This window comes from Eublepharis macularius, chromosome 13 (assembly GCF_028583425.1).
Source record: "Eublepharis macularius isolate TG4126 chromosome 13, MPM_Emac_v1.0, whole genome shotgun sequence".
In the NCBI taxonomy this organism is placed as follows: domain Eukaryota; kingdom Metazoa; phylum Chordata; class Lepidosauria; order Squamata; family Eublepharidae; genus Eublepharis; species Eublepharis macularius.
In genome coordinates, this window is record NC_072802.1 from 42736672 (window position 1) to 42762958 (window position 26287).

Here is a 26287-nt window from a genome sequence, read left to right on the forward strand (position 1 = left end):
AAATTTATAAAAGGCTCTGCTAATGGTAGTCTGCTCCAAATACGTTTTGTTTTCTTCACAAATTTTATTTATTATTTTCTTTTCCCTTTTCTTCTTTAATTGCCATGCCAAATATTTCCCAGGTTTATTAGCACCCTCAAAAGCTTTTTGATTCAGTCTTTTAAGGTTCCACTCCAATTCTTTGTTACTCATTGCTGTTAACTGTTCTTGAAGAATTTTGATTTCCTGATGTATTTTCTTTTTCCCTGGTCTCTTTTTTAACTGTACTTCTTTGGCCTTTATTTTCTCCTCAATCTCTTGTCTTTTCTCCTCTTTCTTTTTCCTTGCTCTACCATTTAAGTCCATTAGTATGCCCCTTACAACCGCCTTATACGCGTCCCAAACTTTACTGGTTGGTACTTCTTTATTCACGTTGTATTGTATAAAAAACTTAGTCTCTCTTCTCAATGTTTCCATATTCTCACTTTCCTGTAACAGGTCCTCATTTATTCTCCAGGCTTTCCTTTTTCTCCTTTTTCCAAATTTCCACATAATTGGGTTGTGATCTGAGCCTACCATCGGCATTATTTCTACCTCCTTAGTCCATAGCGCTAAGTCCTTTGAGGCCCAGATCATATCAATTCTTGATAATGTAAGATGCCTTGCAGAATAAAAAGTAAACTGTTTGGTTTTAGGATATTCTCTCCTCCATACGTCTTCGAGAGTCTCTTGTTGAATCAACTCAAAAAAAAGCTTTGGCAATAGTCCTCTTTTCTTTTGTGCTTTTGTAGTCTTTTTGTCTAATTCCAAATCTGTCACTCCATTGAAATCTCCAGCAAGAATTATCTGGTCATATACAAGATCGTCTAGGTGCTTCCTTAAGTCCTCAAAGAAGCTTTCCTTTGCACCGTTAGGTGCATAAAGTCCGACTACCAACACTCTCTTTAAGTTCCAATTACATTCCACTGCTACAAATCTAGCTTCCACATCTCTCATAACAAATTTTGGCTGCAGCTCCTCTTTTATATACAACACCACTCCTCTTTTTTTCTTGTTGGAAGCCGCTACAAATTCTTTGCCCAATTTTCCAGATTTTAAATATTTTACATCCTGTTTTCTAATGTGGGTCTCCTGCAAACAAACAATATCACATTTTTGTTTTAGTAGCCAATGAAAAATATTTTTTCTCTTATTCGGTGAGTTTAGTCCATTTATATTCCAAGATAATACTTTACACTCCATATTCATGGTTTTGTTGGTAAGTCTTTTTCATTGTCCTTGATAAATCTCTCCATCTCCCGCTCAGATCTGATACGTTTTTTTGCCCCTCCAAACTCAAAGGACACTCCTTCCGGTAACTCCCATCTGTATCTGATATTCATGTCCTTCAAAGTCTGAATTAGCACTCTATATTTTTTCCTGTCCAATAACACTGATCTGGGCAGTTCCTTCATTATAATAATCGTCTTGCCATCAATCTCCAATGGATCTTGAAATTGTTTGGTCACAATCCTCTCTTTCATATTTCTAGTTGTAAACTGCACAATCACATCCCTTGGTAGTTTCCTCTGGGTTGCAATTCTCGAGTTCACACGATACGCCACATCTAGGATAGCCACAATTTCCTCCTCCTCCTTCCCCAGGTAATCAGCCAACACCTCAGTCATCTGTTCTTGCGCTGACTTCCCTTCCACTTCTGGCAGACCACGAAAACGAAGCTGCTTCTCCATGTGTTTAGTTTCTGCAACTGACATCCTCCCCTTCACCAGCCTCATCTCTGTTTGTTGCGTGTCTATTAAATTCTCCATCGCGTCTTCTACTGTTTTAACTCTCTGCTGCGTTCCTTGTAATTCACTGCTAATCGTTTCCACACCTTTTTTCACTTCTGACAGCTCCGACTTTACTGTCTGTGTAACTTCCTTGACCTCTTTAATAAGCTCCAATTTCGTGTCCTTAAGTTCTTTCATCATGTCTATAAGTTTTTTGTCCAAGTTTTCTATTGCCGATTGCCACTCTTTTTTCGACATCGTGGGGCTTGCTTTAGCTCGCTCCCACGAATCTGCCCTCTTCCTCAGCTCCGTGGCGTATAATTAAACGTTTTCCTTTTTTTTTAAATGTCCCAATCTTTGCCAAAATTAATTTTTTATATCCAAAATGTCGGGCGTCTTTTCTCTATGGTTTCTCTATGTTATTATAATCCAAGATGGCCTACTTCCTCTTCCGCTGAAGCCACGACCCTTCCACTTTCAAAGATGGCGATTCCCCACTTCCTGTCCTTTGGCAAGGGCCGCTTCCCTCCAGCCACTCTATTGTTGTTACGCACTTCCTGTCTCCCGTCTTCCCACAGCAGGTCTCGCGATGGTGTCTTTTTCCCACAGCTCCAAAACCACAGGTATTCAAAACAATAGTCCGATTTTTGTAATAACTTCTTTAAACTTAGTCTCTTTTAAAATACAACTCCTGCCGAGTCTTCACCTCCTTTTCGCTAGTCTGTTGCAGTTTAAAAGTCTACTTTCTTTCCTCTCTGTTTTTGTCAATCTGTCCCGTTTCAAGAGATAGCGATCTTTACCTTCTCTCCAGCTTTCTCGGGTTGTAATCGCTGTTTCGATCTTAAATTCTCCTCTCGACTTCCCTCCCCGATCGAAGCTTGGGTATGTAGGTCTTATGCCAGCCGAATTGGCCCCAAAATTGCCGCAGAGATTATAGCCGACCCGTCGCAAGGTGGGACCTCAAGGATCGGGGGGGAGACTCCTTGTGTAGAGCCCCCCCTCGTCCGAGATCTAACTCACCCTAGGGTCTTGAGCGTTCTTTGCCTGCTCCCCGCCTGAGAGCAGTCGGCCGCGGGTTATTTTCACCCCTCCGGCCGGTTAAAACGGCAATCCGGTCAGCTCCACAAATGGAGCTGCGTTAGACCTCCATGAATCCCAAACCGGAAGTCCGACTTGTCTACAGCTTTGACAGGCAGATTAGAAAGAAGCACAAGAAAAAAAACTGGGCAGGCACCTGATGGAGCAGCTGAGATTGCTGGCAGGCACCTGGCATTTCATTCCCTTTTTACCCAGCTCAACCTTTGAGTTCCAAAACGGAATTCATTCTTGCTGTGTAGAGCCTGAACAAATGGCTATTGATCACATTTACGGTGATGCCCAGGTGGGCACTGAGAACATCCAAGAGGTTACATGAATTGCAGCAAGCATTTCATGGCTCTCCTTGGTAACAAGGTCAAAATGAAATCAATGAATGCTACGACAGCCTCTTCCTGCTTCCAATTTAAAGTTTAATCTAGTTGAGGCTGAGCTAATATTGTAACTGTAAGATTAGACCTTTCTGCACTGAGCAATCAAATTGGAACAGACTGTGGGCACTGTCAGATTAGCAGCATGTCTCTTCCATTCACAAAGAACTAACTAGAAAAGAGAAGCTCTCAAGCACGTTACGTTATCATTGGCCATTTGAATAGTACAGTCAGTAGCTTAGCTCCCATTATGTTTCTTAATGGTACAGAAATGGCATATATGAATGGCGTTCACTTCTGAAGTGAGCCAGCATGCAACTGAAGAATGAATGGAAATGCCCTCCCACCAAAAGCCTCATTTCCTATCTTTGTCTGCTATTGGATATACAAAGGTATGAGCTTAAGCAGGAAGCATACCTGTTGTCTCGACAGCATCCTGCTTTTTCGCCGTCCCCTTGGCGTTAATTTCACAGCTGACATGATAGAAGGTGAAAAGCAAATGATGCTTTCGATGGAGGTGGATTGGAAGCTCAATTTTAATCTAAAATGACATCATGACAGGTGATGCTGCTTTTTTGTAATTGCTGAGTTGCATTTTATGCTAAATCTTTTTAAAAAATATTAATAGTAAGCTAACATTTTATTGTACTTTGCCATATCAAAGTAGTTCTGGTATCCCCCTTTCCTGCCTCTTTTCCATTGTCATGACCATGGCAGTCTAATAAAGCTGACTGTGACAACTGCCCAGATTTAGACTAAAAATAAAATACTCACTGGACCTCTTGATTACCCCCTGCACACCAAATTGCCACACAAACACCCTTCCACAGGAACAAATCAAAATTCTGCATTAAGCAAAGTCAAACTCTGCAGCCTTCATATGCCACGCTAATTAGCATTATTTCTCTTGTTTTGCATAATTAAATTTGCACATTTTGGGAAATGGGGAAGGGCAAGAAGTTGAAGCCCCACTTTTTGATAATTAGCAGTAATAGGCAGCGATATAGTGATATTTCTGACCTTTGCTGTGCATTACAGCGTATGTACTAGAAACCAACTTTAGAAAATAAAAACAAGAACTCCAAGATTCTCAGAAAGCTGAAACATACAGCCAAAGTCTTGTTCCATGGCTTTTCTATGCTTCTATGGGATCACAGCATGCATGTGCATGTGCACACACACACATGCACACACAGCTGGTTATGCTCTGCTTTTGGTTAGTTTTAGTACAATGTGATGCAGTGACTGCACAACTTTTTCTTACCTCGTCATAAAATTCTGGGTTCTGATTATGATGCAACACACAAGCATAAGCATTACACGTCAGAAGGGGTCCTCCAGGTTTACCGTAAAAACACTGCAAGTAATAATGTGAAAATAGCAGATTAACATGAACTGCCTCTTCCACTGCCTCTTCCACAAGACAGCAGAGTGGGCAGGACAGATCCCAAGACCCTGAACAGAGTGAGTGTGGGTAGAGTTGAAACATGTGAGCCAGCAGACACACTATTATTTTATCAGACCCAAGTTCAAGACCTTCAAGACCACTTCACAAACTGTGTCCACCCACATCTCTTCAACTCACTTTACAATAAATTTGAATTAGCTCTCAGGCACCACCATCCCTTGACATATACAGAAAAACTCATTCAAACCCTTACATTCTTCTGCAGCCTTAGAGGAAAAGTTAGGGTCCCCAAAACACTGGATGATCCATAAGCCATCTGTAGGAGACCAGGCCTCAGTGGGTGGTTGCTTCCCCACGTAAAGAGCTACCAGCCAATCAGGATCCTGCTTCTTGGCACCCAATTAGATGTCAGGAGGTAGACAGATAATCACATTATTCTTGGCTTTGTGAAAAGGGATCATTACTAGCTAGCCCTTTATTCAACCTGGCTTGATGCTTTCTAACTGCTGTATGTCTCATTGGTTAGATCCTTATTTCCCCCCCGGGGACTATACAGAAACTTGGCCGCAGCAATACTTTTAACTGGCTACTTCCTTACATTCTGTTTTCCTGGCCCTTCTTCTGCTGCTGTCTTCATGTCTACGGTCTACTGTAGATCCCAAATCCTGGGTCTCTGTTTGAGATCTCACCTTTAAACTTTTGGCATCCGCTTCATCAGAGTCTTTGAATTCCACACGGACAGCGATATTCCTTGCCTGGAATTGCAATGGATTGTGGGAAAGAAAACACAAGAGTTGGGTTCAGAAACTACATTTCCCTTCTTGACTAACCCTCTGCCTCCTCAATCAAAATTAATTTTGTATCTATATGCAAACTTCAGTTCCAGGGTTCAAAAATCCCTGCCCCAAGGAGCTTACAATCTAATCTCATTAACTTCTTCCCACAGAAGCCAAAAAGCTGAATGCGTTAGCCATGGTGATTTCACATTCTAAGTGCTCTCATCACTCAAGGACAGTAAGTACTATGGAAAGGCTTGCATATACAAAACAGTTGTCATAAAACATACCAACTTTCATTTTAACTTTCTTCATCGCCTCAAGCACAAAATTCTTACATCCTGGTCCTGACAAGAAGCAGCCAAAAAGGCTCTAGGAAGAAGCCGTGGCTGGTAGCATTGCTAAGCTGACTATGGGAGCTATGGCCATAGTGACATTGCTAACGGTGGTATGAGGGTGTGATAGGATAGAAGCCACTGAGAATTGTGATGCCATTCCTGATACATCTCCAGGACAGGCAATACCTGGATGCCTTGTGAAAATCTGTAGAGGATGATTGAAGTTGCAGTGCCTGCCTAAGGGCATTTCCGTGCCATATGAGAAGGATTTGTGAAACAGAGATGAGAGGTGGCCAAGAAGAGAGAATGGGGTGCTGCCAGAGTCAGAAGGTTAGGAAAACCAGGACAGTGGTCCTCAGAGATAGGGGGGGCGGGAATAGGGAACTGGACATCTACAGAGATCAGGTCATTTTGGACACCACTGCCCCTATATATTTTAAATGTTCGAAGTTCACAAATTCAGCCAGCAGTCATAAAAAAATATAGGTGCCTCTGTGAATCAGCCTTGAATATGCACTTCTGCAGTCACATGATCAAAAATGCAAGCTTCTGGATCAGCAGGTCTGGTAACAGAGAGCCAAGCTACAAATGATGAATTACACCAGGACTGAACATGAAGGGATTCACATTGTTAGCCAGGAAGCCGAGTTTTAAAAGAGATTGGAAGGCTTTGTTAATTTCCTCTCTCTACAGAGTTGGTGAGCACTCCTCAGAGGGTTTGTTAATTTCCTCTTTGCCTCCCCAAGGCTCTGTCAGTTTCACCTCCCCTTCTAGGAGGTGAAGAAAATTAACAAACCCTCTGAGAAGCCTTCTTTGGCTCTGTAGAGAGGGGAAATTAACAAAGCCTTCCGATCTCTTTTAAAACTCAGCTTCCCGGCTAACATTGCGACTCCCTTCACAGGCAGTCCTCGTCATTTGTAACTTGGCTCACAGTATTGTCTGAAAAAGGGGAAGTATAGCACACACACACCCGCCCTGTCCAACTGCACTTCCAGTTCATTCCACAATGCAGCTGCTTCTCCAACTCCATATTTGGGGCCCTATTTTGCATCTGCAAATCCTCTCTCTAAGCCGAAGGGTGTTCAAAACTCACTTTGGCAAATGTTTTCTGGCTGTCGTATTTCAAATGCAAAGGGTAGACATACAGATGGTTTTTGTATATGGTGAAGGGGTAGCAGTACTTGGCGATCTCTGGGACAAACTCTTCCACCTCGACAGCAATGCCATCGCCCAGGTTTTGCTTCTCGAAGGGTTTTATGGGAATGTAAGAGCTGGTGACACAGTCTAGAAGTCAAGCATATGCCACTTGTTAGCATTTGACCATCGTTTGCTACCACCAAAAAAAAATAACTTTACCTCCTAATAGCCTGCCACAGACATAACTCAATCCGGGTTAATGTAACAAACCCTGCAAAGAGTTAACCATGGTTAAGACCCCAAACATGCAAATGATGACTTTGCTTGCCGAGAAATAGAGAAATGCCAATATGACCTCCTTGTCACAATACAAGCAGGGAGGCCGGAGAGACAGGGAAAACCACCCCAACAACCGTTTTCACTTGGTGCAGATGCAATGTTTAACTATGGTTAATGCAAAGTCATGTCTTGGAAAGCCCCTAGCATCTGAGATGATGGAGGCGTGAGAGGCATTTTCTGCAGCAACACCTTATTTATGGAACTTCCCGCGAGGGCGATCCACATGGTACCTTGTCTTTTAGGAAGCAGGCAATGTCCCTCCTCTTGCCCGGGCAGTGTAAACCCCCTCCTCTTGCCATCCTTTCCCCGTCCACAGTAATTTAGCTATGATCCTGGTCTAATTTTAAGCTGCTTTTCAATTTGTGTAATATGGTGTGAAGTTTTTAAAATGGATTTGATTGCCTTGGACTGTGCCTGAAAGTTCCATGGACAGAAAAGGGGAAGTGATTTTCACCAATCTGCCCCTCTAATTCCTCCCAAGCTATTTCTCGGGGATCCCCAGAAGAGCGTTTCAACATGCATTCTGGGCTGCAGTGGAATGAGAGCAGTGAGAAAATCATGCTTTGCAGATGGAAATCCTTCCATTCCCCAGAAATTTTAGGCCAGATCTAAGCCCTCATTTGCAAATCATCTTGGATTCAAAGCCTATATATTTTTAAATAAATAAATCATAATTCCATTAATACTGAAAATATACATTAAGAGCAAGCCACACAACACTGATGCAATTTTTAAAATAATCAGCTTCTTACTGAACAAATCCAGTGGAACACATTCCAGTGTAATATTTAATTGGCCAGGTATCACCTGCAGCTTTGTCTTTTCTGGTCTGCGTGGAAAAGAAACAAAGCAGTGAAGAGAGAGGAGCCTACAGGGGAACAGAACACTGGAACAGAATTAGGCTCACTGTTCAGCCAGAAGGGCAAAGCTGCCATAAAGTAAAAGCAACAGCAGAAGCCGGGGGAAAGTAAATTTTCTTTAAAAATTGTACTCAACTCAAGAGTTTAAAATAGGATCTCTTTTTAAAAAAATAACCTTATTATTACGTGATATTATTCTGCAAGATAGAAGTAAAGGATCAGCTTTAAAGTGTTTATTTTGAAAAAAAAATTAATTAAGTTGCTTGGGAAATTCCATGCTCCTAGGATGTGAGTGGGTTAAAAAAGTAATGACAACCAATAACAACCATTTCAAATCTGTATTAATGAACACTTAGTTCAGATAGTAAACCTATGCCAGGGCTGTACCATTTCTGACTGTGGCTTGCTCAAATGAATTTTTCTTCATAACAGAAAACTTCCGCCATAGGGAAAACTGGGACAGCAGGGTTCTAGCCTAACCTTCTCCCTGATACAATACTTATCTACATGCTTGGAATTTTTCTGATATGGAAGAGCATGTGATCATGTGAGTCCTACTTGCAGCTTGAAGTGGTACAGCTCAGATGCAAGCTTACCATTTCACTGAGAACTAAACCAAAGCGAGAACTCAAAATGGTAGGGAGTTGATCCTCAGAGTTCTGAACTAGAGATGGACACGAACCAAAGGGGAAAAGAAAGAACCATGAGGTTCGTGGTTTGTTGCGTTTCATGAACCACGAACTTTCACGAACCTGCCCCAGTTCGCAGACCGGTTTGTTTGGTTCGTGAAAACATCACTTCTGGGCCAGCAAACTGTCACTTCCGGGTCTGCAGAAGGCCACTTCCGGGTCAGCAGGTCTGCAGAAAGCCCAACCTGGCCTAAAGTTCGCAGCAGTTAGTCAGGAATGGGCTCTTATGAACCACCGTTCGGGAACCACGAACTAGCATGGTTCGTGCCGAACTTTGGTTTGTATTTCGGTTTGTGCTCATCTCTATTCTGAATACCAGCATTTTGAAAACCAGCAACAGACTTTAGAATGCCACCTATACAAAGGTTGTTGACACTTTTTCTAAATAACGGAATTACACTTGAAAACTTCTCTATAACAACCTAGTTGCTTCAAAACGAAGTTCTAACTCTATAGATCAGATATTCCTCCCATCTCCCCATGTGCTTACTTTTTAAATTCGGCCAGCAGCTTCAGAAGATCCTCAGTAGACAATTTGCTGCTGTCCTGCTTATAGAGAGGTGAGAATTTCCCTTCAAGATCCAAGGTGCCCTGGGAGTCTTTGAAAACAGGCCTGGAAAGAGAAAGGTTTACAATCAACAGATGCATCCCCTCTTCCCTGATCAGCTAGCCTTATCAAAATTACTTTTGTTTCTCTTGAAGTTCATTACAGATTTTCGCCAGAAACCCCCCTTTGAATTTTGTTAGAGACGAAATGTTTGTTTTCTAGGTTTTTTGAGTGGTAGTCAGGTTCCTCTCTCTGTTAAGCTAAATTTCCTATCAGAAGACACCTAATGCATTGATGGGATAAAGTCCAGCCCCGCCATTAGCCAGAGGGAAGTGGGAGATTTTTGGGAGTCATTTTAAAAAAGCAAGGCAGATAACTGTTACTTAAGTTGTGATTATACTTCTGTTGTCTTCACGTTTTTGATCTCTGGTAGCAAAATTCTTAGGCTGGCACTGGCAATGCCATTATATAAGCACACAGGAGGAACAAAATAATAATACAGAGGTAACTTGGGGCCACTGAAGCTTTGCACCCCAACAACATACAGGCACCCCAGAAATCTCATCTTGGCTTTACTAAGAATTGCACTGTGTGCAGCTGGGAATCCTCCAGAGTTCCTTTAACAGCAAAAATTAGTAAACAGACATTTTTAATGCCTGTGTCCTAAAACGCAGGACCGGTGCAACCAAACAGTATGCATTCAGTTTCATGTGGCAGGAGTCTTCCAGTGGGGCCAAGCTAATTAGGAAAACTCTCCAGTAAGTACATAATCTCCCACTTGACTGGCGCAGTCTCAATTAAGGTGTGGAGGAAACTGTGCCCTCTCTCTTCCAAATGCAGCTCTTTTTCCATAAAAGTGGACTGAGTGACAGTCACTTCCCTTTGAAAAAGGGGATATAAAAGAGAAAACTCCTGAGGAGAAAACGTAATACAAGATACAGCAGAGGGACATACAAATGGAGATAGCAACACTGTTTATTACCTATAGCTTTAAAATAGTTTTAAATTAGCCCAGCCTGGATCTTTCATATCCCTCCTTTCAGTTAACCCGCCCACTCACTATAGGTTACACAGCTGGGCTACACATTGTTAAGATTTACAGAAACCTGACAGTGAATTTTATTTTAGATATGACAGCAATTTTCCATATTCTCATAATCCAATCATTAGTATCAAGAATGACAGAAGATTTCTAACAACACCTTGTTTCACAGCAGTTAACCAGCTTGTGAGAAACTCTCTACCCAAGGCAAGTATACAATCACAGGATCAAATAGGTAAATCACAGCCCATTAATTCTAAAATGTACAAAAATATTTGGTGCCCCAAAAGTTATATTTTAGTACAGCTCCAAAGAATATGTAACAAATTTGCCTGACTCAAACGACATTTCCAGCATAAGCCCTGGTACCCAGGATATATACGAGATAATCTATAGGGGGTTATATATCAGCAACTTATAGTTTTCAGAGTTTTCTCACATCAGCTGAAATAAGCATTCAATATGCATGCATTCATAACCATTCCCAAAGATCCTTTGGTAAAGACGTATCAAAGTAGAATAAACCAGCGAGATTTAATGGCTAAGACATTTATTGAAAGATGGGCTTTGTTTATAATGTCATGGAACAATAAGGCTAACAATGGTTTCTCTCCTTTTATGTTTTTCCCCTTTTCTTCTTTCCTTCTTGTTAACAATAGAATTTAAAAAATAGAAATTAAAAAAAGAAACCTGACAGTGAAACCAAGCCAAGAGTGTTTGTTACACACTCACCTCGCAGCCCAAGCAAAAGGCATCCGATATTGTCCGAGGCGGCTACACACCAATTTTGCAATTTTGTGGACCTTCTGAGCAGTCTGTAAGACAAGAAAAGGGTCAGAGACGGATCAAGCGGGTCTGGATTTTCAAAGCAAGGTGAAAGATACCGGTCTCTTGCTGGTACCAAGAATTCAAGAGGATTACCAAGAATTCAAGAGGATTGGAAAGATCTGGGATTATTTCCGAAACATGCAAAAAAAGGCCATGATTTATGCAAAAAACCAGGAAGGAAAGAGGATGCCATGAATTCAGAGAGACAAGATAGCTACTTGCCAAAGGCAAATGTTAAGTTCCTCCATGCAAACAGCTGCTTCTTCCATCCTCATCTCTTTCTGCCATCATATTGCTCTCTCTCTATCACTCAGTACTTGCTGTTGTCAGGGTTGCACATACAACATACTAAAAAAGAGATTAAATTTCTATGGCAGGGAAACAAAATTCTGTACCCTGCATAAAATTATGCTAAGTGAGCAACTATGTAAATTTCCTACTTATTTTGCATAACTTATTCAGCAATGTTTGCTAAAGTTATTCTAGTTTTGCAATGTCTAATTGAGGCAAGAATACATCTTTGGGGTTGGTCAGTTTGGCAGGGATTGTCCTCATACTTCCAAACGTATCTTTGCAGCCATGAGGACTAGAGATTTGCTTTAAAAACAGGGAAGAAGCTTAGATTCTCAGTAAGATGAATCCTGCACAGGGCCGTAAGTTCAGGGGCCTCTCAGGACTAGAGGCCTATTGATTTTTTTTTTTGCTGAGGCCTAGGGTTCCAGTGATTAAAGGCACTTTACTCTCTGAACTCTAGCAATATCTGTACATATATATACTCTCATTAGTATCTATGAACAGAATTCTTCAGCAGACCCTCAAAATGGATATAGGGTGATGTACTGCAGTCTAATACCTACCAAACCAGGGTCAGGGTATCAGCTCTAGTGGGGTGAAAGATTGAAGTGCCATAGAGGACCTGCAATACCTAAAAGCCTAGGGGTTAATACAGCCTTGATCCTGCACCTTTTAGGATATGTATATGTGTGGGTGAGGGAGCTCTGGCAGAATTATACCATATGCTTAGATGTGATTATAGTTTGCTGTATCTTTATCTCTTTAAGGAAAGGTTTTCTGGGTGATGATGTTCTCACAACCTTCGCTGGGGCTTGCTCTCATGTAAGTGTGTATTATCCTTTACATTTTTATTATGCCCTTCCTCTGAGCTGCTCAGAATGACACACATGGTTCTCCCTCCATTTTAACCTCACAACAACCCGGTGAAGTAGATTGGCTCAGAGAGTGCCACCGGCCTAAGATCCCCCACGAAGCTGCACGGCAGAATCTTCCCCAGTTCAAGTCCGTCACTCCAAACATTACACTACACTTGTTCTTCTTAACCCATCATGAAGCACTGAACTTTAAAGGGGCATGATGCCAACTCAAGGCAATTCAAGTCCTGGAACACTCACAAAACTGTCTAAGTCCGACCACTGGTCTATCATGGACAGTAAAAGCTACTCTGACAGGCAGTGGCTCTCCAGGGCTCAGGCTGAAGTCTTTCTCTTCACCTGAACTTTTTACTGGGAGATGTTAGGGACTGAACCTGGGACACTCTGCATGCAAAGCAGAAGCTCTACCACTCCTCTGCATTTCTGGTGTAGTGGTTAACAGCGCGGGACTCTAATCTGGACAGCTGGGTTTGATTCCCCACTCCTCCACTTGAAGCCAGATGGGTGACCTGGGGTCAGTCACAGCTTCTAGGAGCTCTCTCAGCCCCACCCACATCACAGGGTGTTTTGTTGTGGGGATGATAATGACATACTTTGTAAACCACTCTGAGTGGGCATTAAATTCTCCCTAAAGGGCGGTATATAAATTGAATGTTGTTGTTGTTCAAGATCAGCATCTGAGATCCAACATACCTTCACAGGATCAGAAGTCTTGATATAGGGCTCCACACAGTGTGTTATGCTTCCCTGTAGCACCTTCTCTACACGGGCGACGAGGAAAATTTCTGGGTGTGGATTTGTAACAGAGAAAATCCCCTTTGCATAAAAGAACAGAGCATCAGCAGCACTGACAAGTGCACATAGTCCACAAGATCCATGCAACTGACAACCGGGGCCTTTCAATTTAAAATCCCAGAAATTCAGTCTGTGTGTTGGGGGTGGGAGTTTTGGTGTTACTAGTAGCTGGCCCTTCTTAAGCAGCCAGGACCCAAGCAAAGTCCATCTTTCTGGTACCTGGAGAAGCCAGCTAGATGGACATACTTTCCTTTGCCTTTACAGAAGATCTCATTATCAACCTAATCCTGATACCAACTGCAGCTCCTGCTCTGCAGTTCCTATTTCACCGATGACAACATATTTTTATCGGATTTTCTATGTTCATAGAAGCCCCTTAAGCCTCTTACTTGCTTTATGTAGAACAGGTGAGACTCAGCAATTCCATGAAGAAAGTGGCTGTTCACAAGATGATTCCCAGAATCTTGGATAGGACCATCCTTCAACATTTCTTGTACAGGCAAGGAATTCAGGTCCACATGGAAATCGGCAGAAATCTTACAACAGCTTTTCAAATCGAAAAGGGCAAGGCTAAGAAAAAATGGCTCCACCTAAATGCAAAGGGAGTGGTAATACATAGTTAAAAAGTGGGTTTTTTTCTTCAACCCCCCCCCCCCCCGTGTTAATGGTGCCCTCCCATGTCTCTCCTCCCAGTCTTCTACTGGGTTCCAGTCATTTGGGGGCAACCCCAGGTATCATACGTACATTTGTCAGTGGGCCCTCAGATCGATCGGTTAGCTGGGCAAGGAGGTTGAAAGACAGGTCGTGACACTTCACCAGGAAGCGTCGGCTGCATTTTTCCTCAAAAGGTTTCACATCTGGCTCTATTCCAGAGAAGTCTAACCTCTAAGGAAAAAAGAATATCATTTTTAAAAGAAGAAAACAGAAAAAGAAACTGAGCGCTATTATTTTGCACGCAACTTTTCGCCCCCATACAGCAAGAGATTCAGGGAAACTTTTGTGGGTTAACATTCTTTGCAAGGGGGAGTGTTGGCAACTGAATGGGGTTTTCAGAAATACCAGCATCCTGGGAAACAGGCACCACCATGTGAAACCGTCTTCTACTGAGAGACTACTAGTCCATCTTCTCCAGTACTGTCTACTCTGACTGGCAGTGGTTCTCCAAGGCCTCAGCCCTCCCAAGTTCAGCTTTTGAATCCAGCAACACACATGCACTGGAGTTCAACACAAACTTCTCTGCCTATTCTTAGCAGTTCACAAAACAAGAGCGAGATAGGGAGGAATCTGTACGGGCCAGGCAGTTTTGCAATAACAAAACTGGTGGAAATACTGAAGGTCTTCGCTTTAACTTGGGATCCTTATTAGGTCTCAAGTGTATGGCCCAGTGAGCGTCAAATTCTGTGTGGCTTTCCATTTGTGGGCACCTCCCCTTTGGAGAGAATGGGGCCACATTTTTACTCAGTTGACAGGAAAGTGCCTTAGAAAAAAAGTTAGGGGTCTCTGAGCTTTTTGAGCCTGCAGCACCTTTGGGATTTTGAGAGGGGCTCTCCAAAATGCCTGCTACTGGAGACGGAGCCAAGCACTGTACATCCCTCCACACTTTGCAAAAGAATTGCATGGCAAACTCAACACGGCATGGGCATGAATTGAAATATGAATCAAATTTCATGATGAATTGGGCCAATTTGCATTTCATGAAATGTGTTGCTTGGGGCTGCGGTTTTTGTGAAATTCATGACTTTTGGGGCCGATTCGTTCGATTCGTGAATGATTCATGATGCCAGACAGGCTGGTGCTGATCCATTGATTCCCTAGGCAACATAGGCTGGGAATGTCTGCAGACATTTTGTTGCCATTGGAAACTCCAATCTTAGTCCAAATAACCTTGATGGGCAGCTCTTCCTGCCAACTGGAGGCAGAGATTCCACTCTGCTCTATACAGCAAGGAGCAGGGGGGTTAATCCCCTAGGCAACTGAGGAGATGGGCCTTCTGTAGCCATGGGAACACCAATCTCATCCCTCCAAACCTATTAGGCAGGTCTGTCTGCCAACAAGAGACCTCCTGTTCTGCTCTATGTGAGCATTTCTTATATAAGGCACAGCTCTCTGCCTTGTGCTTTTCAGTTCCAGTAGACAGAGGGAGAGGGAAGACCTGTCCCTGGGATTTGGAGAGTGGAATTGGGAGCTTTTTGTTGGATTTGCTGCTGCTTTAAAAGAGACTGAAAAGCCTCTTTCTTATTTTCAACTCTTGGCCCTGCAGGGAAGGTTGTTGGGTGAGGGTGCCATCTTTCCTCCACCCCACCCCATCCCAGTCTCAGGGCATTGCCTGGCTCTGGGGCCTAGCTTGATTGAGGCCTACCTTTTTTTCTTTAATTTTCTTTGCTTATATTCTTATTTAGAGCATTTGTTCTTGCTGGCTTGTTGGGTGGGTGGAGGAGAGGCTGCTGAAGTCTCCCTGCGAGTTTGGCATCTCTGGGTATGAAGAGGGCCATTGAAGTGCCCTGGGTTTTGACAAATCATGAAACTAATGAATCGTTTTGCGAAACGGGACAATTTCGTGAAAGTTCGTGATTTGTGGAATGCGACAAAACATGAAATGCTCGTTTTGTTTTTTCCCATTTCCTGCCCATCTCTACTCAACACATGTAATTGCCTTATTCAGAGTCTAGCTGCTGGTCTGTTAAGGTTAGGATTATCTGTACTTTGATTGGAAGCATTGTTCAGACATTGAGAGGACAGCAGGCCTGGAGGAGGAGGGGGTGGGCTTCTGAACACTCATCTCCCCTCATGCTCCCTGGACTCTAAGGCTAGAACACAGTTTCATCTCTGCTTCGCAAGAACCTCATGGCAATGCTCAGGCTTGAAGGAGGAATGGAATCACATTCTGGCAAAGGAAAGCCTGAGTGTTTACCAGCCCTCCGGATCTTCCAGTTGCTGCAGCTGCTATTGCAGCCGTGGAAAACTCTTTCATTTGAATGAGGGCAGCCATTAACAAATTCCCTGCCTGCTTCTGAAAAGCTCTAGTGTCTCTAGATGGGGGCGCAAAAGCAAATGGGTTTAAGGCTCCTCTCTCATATCATGATCCCATGCACCCATCTCATTCTACTTTACGGTTGTTCTAAGACACAGGTGAGGACACCTTCATGTCTAGATGGAGCCTGTGAATCCTGTGACATTCCCATCAATTCAACACCTTAAATACATTCAGTATGGTAATACTACCCACCTTAAGCCTTTGAGGCCGGAGGGCTACCCACATCTATGAATACATTTTAATTTTCTCACCATGGGGGAAAAAAACCAAGCTTTTCAAGGCAACAAAGGGACAAATGAGCAGCTTTTAAACAAAGCAAAAGGCGTTCACCCACCTGCCATGCAAATCTTACCACAGAGGAAATTACCTGAACTTCGGGGTCAAAAGAGAAGAGATTTTGTCTCCCGTCATTTCTGCTGAGCTTATTCAGCTGCTCAGTCTCTCGTCCATACTGAAAGGGGTGAAAAAACAACATGCAGCCGTGTTTGTCAGATGGAAGAGACGCCCTGACAGAAGCAAAATCTTTATCATTGGGAGCTTCCTTTGGGAAAGCAAACTACAGTTAAGAATGAAGGGAAAAGAAGCTGGGCTGTGTCACATATTTTGAAGGAACAAAAACAAAAGACATCTGACTTACGTGGTTTGCTAAATCTAGCAATTTAGGTGGCCACATCGGGTGTCACGTGAGGCCTCCTCTCCCCTGCCTCCCCCTCACAGAAAACTGTACAGTAATAACATGACTGAGCTATACTCCAGGTCAGAATCCCTTCTTTGGGGTCTCCTGCTCTGGAAATCTCCAGCTGGAGATTCTGCAGCCTCTTCCATCTTGGCTTCTCGGAGATGGTGAGCTGCCTCCACTGCTGCTCCTAGTATTCTGGGGAAGCCTCTGGAAGGTTCTGCCCAACCTCTTATCAGGTACTTTCCCTCCTTCGCCCTTCTGCAGGCTTTGATAACCCTCAGGGTCTGCTGGCCATTGCTGCCTTGTGCTCCTTCTCCTCAGGGGCCTCAGCTCCTCCCTTCAGCAGCATCTCCAGAAGAGCCTGCATTTCCTAAATGTCTCTGCCCCTTCCCATGGCTCCAGCCCCTTCCTATCCATGCCTCTCTTCCTTCACCATGCCCGCTTTGCCTCCTCCCCAGTTTCCACTCTCTCTGCAGGTTGGGTGATCTCTCCTAGAGCCACGTCCATACCAGTGGCTCTTTCAGACTAACTAATACCGGGTGCTGTAATGAACCAGAGGTACACAGCAAATAAGGTGAGACTCAGGAAGTCCCCGATTTAAATCTCTCCTCTTAAGAACTCGCCAACTGGCACTAGACAAGCCAGTTTTCTTTCAGCCTCAACTCAGTCTGCAAAATGGAGCTAATACTACAATTCACCTTACAGACTATTGTAAAGAATGCTGAAATGTGTTCAAAATACGATCATTTCCCTTTCTCCCCTTTGTTTTCCCTCCCTCTAACTGACCCTTAGCTGCTCTCAACATCTCATTGTTCCTGGAGCATGCACAATCCTCAGACAGCCAGTTTGGGGACTCTTAATTTGCAGAGTCATATTTTGCTCCATTTTGCTGCATGCAGAAACTCTCAATTTTCCCAATTGTCTCCCTCCTCTTCTCCTTATTTTTGTACAGGAATGAAAACCAGAAAATCATAATCTCTCCCAATTCTCCATTAAAATATGCACTCTTGAGGTGTCCAGTAAGTAGCCCGCGCAACAAGAGATTCCTATGTCGTTTCAGGCATGTTAAATTTCTCTTCTATGCTGTTGTAACCTGAAAATTTTGGTTTTTAACTCTATTTTCTGTTTCTATGAGCTGAATTTCTCCTGCACGATTACTGCATTTTTCAGCACTGGTTGTGTGTCAGTTAACCAGCATTATATACTGTAAGTATATTACATGCAAAAGCATACAAACCCTATACATTATGAATAAAAACTTACAATATGTGTGCACAATACAAATGAATCCACAAAACCAAGAGTGAAAAGTGGAGAACTGAAACCACTGACAAAACAGAAATTAATGAAATGAATAAGGAACATTAACTCATTCTGATGTCGTTCATGGACAGGAAAATGAATGTCTCTTTCGCAAGAATCTTTAAATACAATTTTGAATCCAATTTTTCCATGGAAAAAAGTAAATAGCCGTTTCCTGGCCATGCTCCAAGAACCCCTAAGTGTTGGCCCCCAAATGATGGTGTTTTAGATTAGCTCTCTCCAACCACTTAATCCCCAACCCAAGAAAAAAATCTCAGCAGTTTCAAGTGGGCAGCCGTATTAGCCTGCTGTAGAACAGCAAGATTTGAGTTGAGTGGCACCTTAAAGACCAACAAGTTTTTCAGAGTATAAACTTTTGAAGGTCAAAGCTTCCTTCATCAGCTATCCAAAGCAGTGTGTATTCCAGATGATTACTTTGCACATCATGGAATTTATCAGGAATAGAATCCTGCATCCCAGGAACACTGGCTTCTACTAAAAACAAACAAACCCAGTTTCTAGCTCTCGTTCCTATTAAGATAAGCTTGAATATGTGGGGATGGTATCTCAGGGGAGCTGAGCAGGACTTCCAGAGATCAGAGGTTAGAGTTCACAATCTGCCAGGCAGGCTCTTTGTCCCTCCCCAGGCCTTCCAGAAGCTGCAGAAGCAAGACTACCTTCATCAGCTCCGGATGCATGCTTCTTTCTAAGCTCTCCAGGATGTTTTCTGACTTTCCTTGGCTGCCCGATTCGTCATCTGTGAAATCACAAAAAGCAGATGGTGCAAGTGGCTCCAGAGACGCCTCATTAGGGTGTGGCTGTTCTTGAGGTGCTGCATCACTAACACAACTCTGGGAAATTGCACGGAGATGCTGGGAAGCTAGCCAGGGGTTTCCAGTCCAACAGTGGGGTCATGTTGCAAGTAAGTCTCTTACACGCACACAAACATACGCAGAGGCTTCAACAACAGCACCCTGACTCCTCCTTTGACAGAATGCAGAGGACTGCAAGAGCAGCTGTGTGCAGCCACTTGCTAAGCAGGAAGAGCAAACAGTATGCGTTTCAGACTTCCAGCATGGGAAGCCATATTTAAAGGGTCTTCTGTTGGGGAAGAGCTGTTGGGCTTTCTCTGTGACGGCTCTAAAACTTTGGGATGATTTATCCAGGGATACTTGACTAACGCTGAGCATTTGAATCAGGAATCAAGTTATAAATCAGGGACTGTGCTTGGTTAATACATGACATTTTAAAATTGAGTGTTGGACATTTTATTTATTTCATGCCTGATATGACTGAGGATTGGCTTAGGAAGTGAAGTGGCCAGGGGCACATCTGGAAGATGGGAAACAATATTAGATCTGAGGATACAGAGACAAGGCACCATGTGCAGACTGCCTCCAAAGGCGTTTCCAGGAGCATGAAGTGGAAGTTCTCCTCTTATGAGGGTGATGGACTGTGGAAGGAACAAAAATAGGGCATGTAAGGCTGGCAGGGCTAGTTCAGATTCCAGAAGCAGCACAGCTGGGGCAGACACCACCATAGGCTCAGCAATGTGACAAACACTGAGTTGGGGGGGGGGAGTGAAGGACAAGGAAGGGAGGGGCATGGCTCAGGAGCAGAGCTTCTGCTTTGCATGCAGAATGGCCCAGATTCAATCCCCAGCATCTCATTAGAAGGATCAGATAACAGGTGATGTGAACAACCTTTACCTGAGAACTTGAACAGCCACTACCAGTCAGAATAGATAATACCGACCTTGACGGACCCAAAGTCTGATTCAGTACAAGGCAGCTTCATGTGACTCAGGGGCTGCATTATACTCCTCCCTGATCTGAGGCTGAGATGACTCAACGGGGCTGATGGCAGCCTTTATTCCCAGCAGTAGGAGACACCTTAGGATATTTTTGGTGTGTTCATGCATGCATAAAAAGAGAGGCTGCTTCATTTAGGAAGCACACCTGCCACAGTTATGGTCACACGTACCCAATCCTCTCCCAAACTGAGATTCAGCAACAATATCAGTCCTATCTACTCCATTTTTATTCCAAGGATTTTAGTTCTTTCCTCCTCCATTTTATTTTCACAGAGAAAGAGACGTCAGCCCAAGGCCACATGGGGAGATTCATGGCAGAGGTAGGATTTGAATCCATGTCTTCCTAGCCCTCAATCTGCAATTTGCATTTCCTTGCTGCTGCCTTATGACAGTGTACATTTCTCATGCAGAAGCAGCTTCACAGCACTTGAAAACTTCCTTTTATCCCTCCTCTTTCTTAAACAAGATATGAAACAACTCAATTGCCTAAATGTTCTCACCCCAAACAAGGCACAAACCATCCTTCCACTGCCTAAACACATACAGCCTTTTGAAAATAAATAAATAAATAAATAAATGGCAGACAAGCCCATCCAGAGATTCTGGAGAAGGGAAAGCAAGTGATTCAATCAGTGCTTGATCTGCTGATACGAACATCTATAAAATGCACTCTGAAGGTAGTGGGAAGTATGTACACCCTCAAAGGACATCCCACACCCCAGTAAGCCCTCTTTCTAAATCACATTTATGCATGCACTAAGAAAGTAAAATGACCCCTATGCTAAGGTGCTATATCAAGGCCAAACAGAATACATGACCAAAGGCCCCTGTCCACATTGCAGATAGTCAGGATCCCAGAAAAGCCAGAAGTCCTTGGCACCTGAAGACTGGTCATGGTCAGATGAGCATGTCCCCCACGGGGCCAGTGAGAAAAGCAGGGGCACCCACACTGCTAAACCAAGGTCCTGGCCCCAACACAAACTGACCTGGCAGAGATTCCGCTGCTTCTTTTTTTTCCTGCACCAAGCTCTCTGCATTGATCTGAATGATCTTCCTGAGCGTTGCCAGCCACTCCTCCATTTCCTGCTCACTGTCGGCAGCCAGATAGTGGCTGTATTTATCCAACATCTTGAGTTCAAATGCGCTGCGGCGCATCTTGGGGCACTGTAGGAAGTAATGCAAAGGCGTCGCTTTGTTTCAACGAGGCACTTCTCTCTCTCTTGTAAGTATGGCAATAAGCATGTGTCGGTCGTGACCGTGCCACTTCATGCTGCAGTGGGGGGTGGGTGAGGAAGGGCTCAAATGACAGAATGAGTCCCTTCCCATATAAGAAAAATTCCATATACATACAGACATAGCCAGTTTGATGTAGCGGTTAAGAGCGGCGGGACTCTAATCTGGAGAACTGGTTTAATTCCTCACTCCTCCACTTGAAGTCAACTTGGTGACCTTGGGTCAATCACAGGTCTTTCAGAGTTCTCTCAACCTCACCCACCTCACGGGGTGATTGTTGTGGAGATAACAACATACTTCGTAAACTGCTCTGAGTGGGTGTTAAAGTTGCCCTGAAGGGCGGTATATAAATCAAATTTTATTATTCTTATTATTATATAACAGGAAGAAGGCAAAACTAGAACCTTCTAGTTTGCTACGCAAAAGAAATATTTTGTATGGAGGTGTGTTTGGACATGTGACACCTCCATTGGCTGTGTGCAGTAGTGGAGTTCAGACACAGTTTTGCCACTTGTGGGTCAAAGAAGATGGGACATTCAGAGATCCATACACGAAATGTGTGTGTGTGTGTGTGTGTGTGTGTGTGTGTGTGTGTGTGTGTGTGTGTGTGAGAGAGAGAGAGAGAGAGAGAGAGAGAGAGAGAGAGAAATAGTAAATGGCTGTCACCAGTGAGGTGTGGCAACAGCAGGCAGGCAGCAAAAGAGAGATCAGGGCAATGTAAAACAGGCATGCATTATTTTCCCCTTCAGTAAGACAAAGGAATTAAGAGGAAGCACATAGTGCTTGAGCAAGTCCTTCTCAAGACCGCACCTGCACAACATCAATGCATGAATCCAGGAAGATGCATCCTTTGGACTCTTTGGAAGATTTTTCATCCTTGTAGGAGTTAAGGATGTAGGAACCATCAGGGAGCTGGGTCAAGTAGAAGTACCTTCTCTTGAACACCTGCCAAACAAATGAAGACAAACCGTTATATTAATGTGTCAATGGTTCAGGGTAGGATCGGTAAGCTAATCTGCTCTGACCAGTTGTGGGGTTTTTTGTTTGAGCAATTTATACAGATGTTTCTGTTGGGCTCTTCCATTTTACACAAAGTGTTCAGAAAAATCTAACACCTTTCAATGTGGGAAATGCAGGAACAAACAAAATGTAAACATACTGCATGAATTATGGGTTTCCCCCTATTTGGAAAGTTTTTCTTTTGTAGAAAATTGTTACTTTCTGAAAGGAACAACCAGATTCCATGTGCAGTCAGAGACATTTCAGCTCTGTTTATTTTTGCTACAACAGGCTAACATCAAATCTATCCCTCTGGAATTCCATTGAAACGTACTCTGTTCCTTGTATCTATAAAACAGCATAGCATGACCTGCATTTTGAAAATGTGAATATTTTGGTACACTTAAGACATGCACGAAATTAGCTTATTGGAAAATGGCCCCAGCAGGATAGTTTGAAAACTTTGCTCCATTACAGTGGCTATTGTGCCTCTAAAAATGTATAAACACACAGGATTCGCTTCTATAAAAGTAACATGAATCACCTTGGAAAAACAGCAAAATCAATTATTTCCATTATTTAAAAAAACACCTCAAAAGGAACAGGAGACTGTCTTTTTATGAGGAGGATGGGATTGGGGGTGAGTGAGGGTTGGATAGGAAGGAATTGTCTTCTGCCAACACAGAGTAAGCCATGCTGGAATGGGTAGAACCAAGCGAAGGAGCAGAAGGGATAAAACTGGAGGTAGGGAACATGCCAAACTCTGCAATGGGGAAGTAATAACCAAATTGCTCTTTTTTGCTGACATGGTTGCAAGAGACCAGACTGATTTATAGTTAACTAGCAACCTCAGCAGTACTGCAGTGAAGAATGTGCTAGAGATACGAAGGGGTAACTGTCCCATTCACCACTATGGAAGAAGACTCTTGTACTGCCTGCATTGCTGAAGGGTTTGAGAGCTAATTCACATGTTACTGTCTTCCTGACAGGAAATGTGGAATCAAACTTCCTGCTGCTGGAATTGACCTCTATGTTCTGTAACAGTGTAGGAGTAACCTTATGTTATTTTTTTAGATCTAAAGAATGCCACTCCAGGGACACAGTTCCCAGAAAAGTATGAGTGGTGGAACCATAAGGTAGGTCTTGGGTCAACAGGATATTGTCCCATTGAAGTCCTTACTGGCAGTGCCCATTAAACTGAACAAGCCATCACTCTAATTTTCATTGCAATCTACACTGAATTTTCCGTAAGAAGATGCAGGAGGCACAGGGATTCTGACTAGTGCTGTGGCGGGATTACGATTAACTGCTGGCTTTTATATTTTCAAGTGGAAACAGGCCATTTTTTTGCCTCTCTGCCTTAGCCCTCTCTGGTGCATCTTGCAATACAACAAGCACCATTCTTGGCTAAGAATTACTAATATTTTGTTGCAGGGTTTAGGTACAGATATACCATCTTTCCCAAGTATTTTGTTGTTAAATAACTTCAAGTCAGTCCCGAGGAAGATTCAAGATATTTTCCTGTAAACAGTTACAATAGCTAGAATTTGATCAGAGTTGGAAATTAAGTTACTTTCAGACATACAATATTGAAAAACAAAAGTAAAGGAAGTATTCCTCATTATAAGGCTAACTTATTTGCAATGGTGAAGAAATATAGCCCAAACAAACATTATAGACATCCTTCATTGATCACAGTGTATAGGGTCTTTACCTATAGAGTGTTTATAGTGATGTATAATTGTACCTCTTATGAATTGAGTAGTTTGTAAGGCTATTATTTTTTTGTTTTCTCCATTGTCTTCTTTATTGTAATAATTGTATAAAATTAAAAAAGCACCATCTAATCTAATGAAACCTCTAACCCCCCCCCCCACCCTGCCCCAGCCCGTCTCCATTTCAAGGCACCTACAAACTGCAGACTTGGAGATTCTCTCACCTTCATGGTCACAGTGATGGTGCTGTTGACGTTGGCCTTGTACAACCAGCCTTGCTTTATTACCCCACCCTTCTGCGAGCACAACGATGAGGAATCCTGGAAGGTTAAATATGGACTTATTGCAGAGAGATAAGATGCGCTGGAAGATGAAACCCAGTGATGTTCCTCTACTCCAGTTCTGTTCCAGAAGAACATGGAGTACAATCTGTTCTGTGTGGAAATAGCCTCAGCCATGAACACTCCCTGAATAATGGATCGGGACCACCAAAAAGATTCCCCCCCCCCAAAACAGTCAACAGCAGAAGACCCTGGGATATCATCACATGACATATGAGATGATCTCCCTTGGATTTCAAAAATAGGGTATGAGCCTCCACACTTACTGTAAACACAAATAAGGCATTTTCTTTGCTCCAGAATAATGACTTTGAGGTAATTTGGGTTGCTTTCTCTTGTGAACTCAAGGCCAAGGAAGGACAATAAGATATTAATCTCCCTTCCATTTGTTCTTCTCTCTACCAATTTTCTCAATGTTCTATTGGGTCCTCCTTCACCCATAATTTTAAAAAAATCTTGTAAATGGCAGGTCCTTTTTTTTCTTTCACTGTTGTTAGGAAACCTTTACCAGCAGTATAATCTCCAAGGGAATGGCAGCAATTATTTTCCATCTCTCTTTTATGGTTAAAGGACTCCCCAGTCCAGCAGCAGCCAGGGAGCTTGACAATGCTGACTGGCAACACTTGGTAATGCTGGCGCCAAAATCTTAGAGGGGGCCTCAGGATATAACACCTTTAACTTGGAAGGTACATAGACTGAGAATTCATTCATGACACCTCTTTTGGTGCTCTGTGCCAGTAGTTCTTAACCTTTAAATCCACTACTGACTGCCAAGTATGCAACATTAGCATAAATTGGTCCTCAAAACTACAAGTAAAAGTTAGGAAAGAAAAGCAGAAAACTCCAGACAAGAGAGTTTTATTTATACAGGTATGTTTATGATATATGCATTTAACACACGTTAAATGAGGCCTGTGATGCCTGATGGCCACTGGCCACCTCCTTAATGTTAGGTTTGATTCCCTTTTTCTGTAGAAATCTAAGATTGTGATTTTATCCAGAGTGCTGGTTGGACAGTCTACTCTGCTGGCTGTCAGAAGTCATTCACTGTAAGTAGGAAGAAAGAGCTGCCTTAAATCCAGAATGCCTTCTCCATTTCCCCGAAGGTTTAAATTACTCCCCCCAGACTCGTAGACTGCTTGCTTGGGAGTGGAGTGTTGATGCCCATTAAGGGATGATTGCCCTATGCAAAATGAAAAGGGCAGCCATGTTGGGGCTGTCCTTGGGCCTCGGCAAATTCTTGATCTTGCCACCATCTGGAGCCAGCTCTGTTTCTAGGAATTACCGTTGAAAATCCCACAACTGCAGATCCCCTTGAGGGATGGGTTTCCTTGGTAATGTTTTGTTAGCATTTGTTTCTGTTGGCATTCCGCCCTCCCTGACCTAGATCTGTGATTCTATCAAGGGAGCTGCGAACCATACAAATCAGCATTTGGTCACACATTAGAAACATGGTGTGAAAATCAAAAGCAATTAAGGGCTGATGGGCTGATGGAAGAGTGCCTTGCAAGATGTCTCTCTGTTCTGAGAGTTTCCAACAAGGTTAATGGTTTGTCATTCAACAACTGAAAGGGACAGGAGTGACATCATTAGCTTTTCTTCTGGCAGTAACATCTTTTGCATGGGGTTGTTTGATACTGGTGAATGAGAAAGGTCACAAGTGAAAAGAAATTACATTAGGTAACACAAGCCAGCCTGGAAAACAGAGTTAAATAAGTGCAATGCTGGGGTTCTATGACGGTAATTCCAGGTGAATAATTTGGCAGAGTACCCATAGAGAGTCCAATCTAGATCAAGACTAAAAAGGCGTGTGTGTTCCAATTCTTCTTCTCTGCACCACTCCCCTGATCAGCAATGCCCCATTCCCAGCTGATTTTAAGCACCATAGGGGGGAAAAGACAGACATGAGATAAGAATATGTCTTTTCCCCTACTAGGGTTTAAAGCACCCCAGTGGGACACTTCCAATTGGAAAAATGGCATGACACAAACGAGTGAAAGTCCCCATTCCCTACCACTGTGGCTCCCAG

At 43.1% G+C, this 26287-nt stretch overlaps 1 protein-coding gene across 1 annotated transcript in view; it reads right to left on the bottom strand.

Moving 5' to 3' along the window:
- The window catches only part of DOCK11 (dedicator of cytokinesis 11), a 120807-nt gene that overhangs the window by 67762 nt on the left and 26758 nt on the right, over window positions 1-26287 (bottom strand). The window contains exons 6-20 of the mRNA XM_054996040.1: window positions 24142-24237; window positions 22014-22148; window positions 20957-21134; window positions 18835-18914; window positions 16544-16627; window positions 13887-14027; window positions 13532-13732; window positions 13041-13163; window positions 11083-11165; window positions 9252-9374; window positions 7965-8041; window positions 6830-7020; window positions 5312-5377; window positions 4479-4571; window positions 3632-3755 (exon numbers count right to left, since the gene is read on the bottom strand). Of these exons, the coding sequence (XP_054852015.1) occupies window positions 3632-3755; window positions 4479-4571; window positions 5312-5377; window positions 6830-7020; window positions 7965-8041; window positions 9252-9374; window positions 11083-11165; window positions 13041-13163; window positions 13532-13732; window positions 13887-14027; window positions 16544-16627; window positions 18835-18914; window positions 20957-21134; window positions 22014-22148; window positions 24142-24237 (1795 nt within the window). The remainder of the gene's footprint in view (window positions 1-3631; window positions 3756-4478; window positions 4572-5311; window positions 5378-6829; window positions 7021-7964; window positions 8042-9251; window positions 9375-11082; window positions 11166-13040; window positions 13164-13531; window positions 13733-13886; window positions 14028-16543; window positions 16628-18834; window positions 18915-20956; window positions 21135-22013; window positions 22149-24141; window positions 24238-26287) is intronic.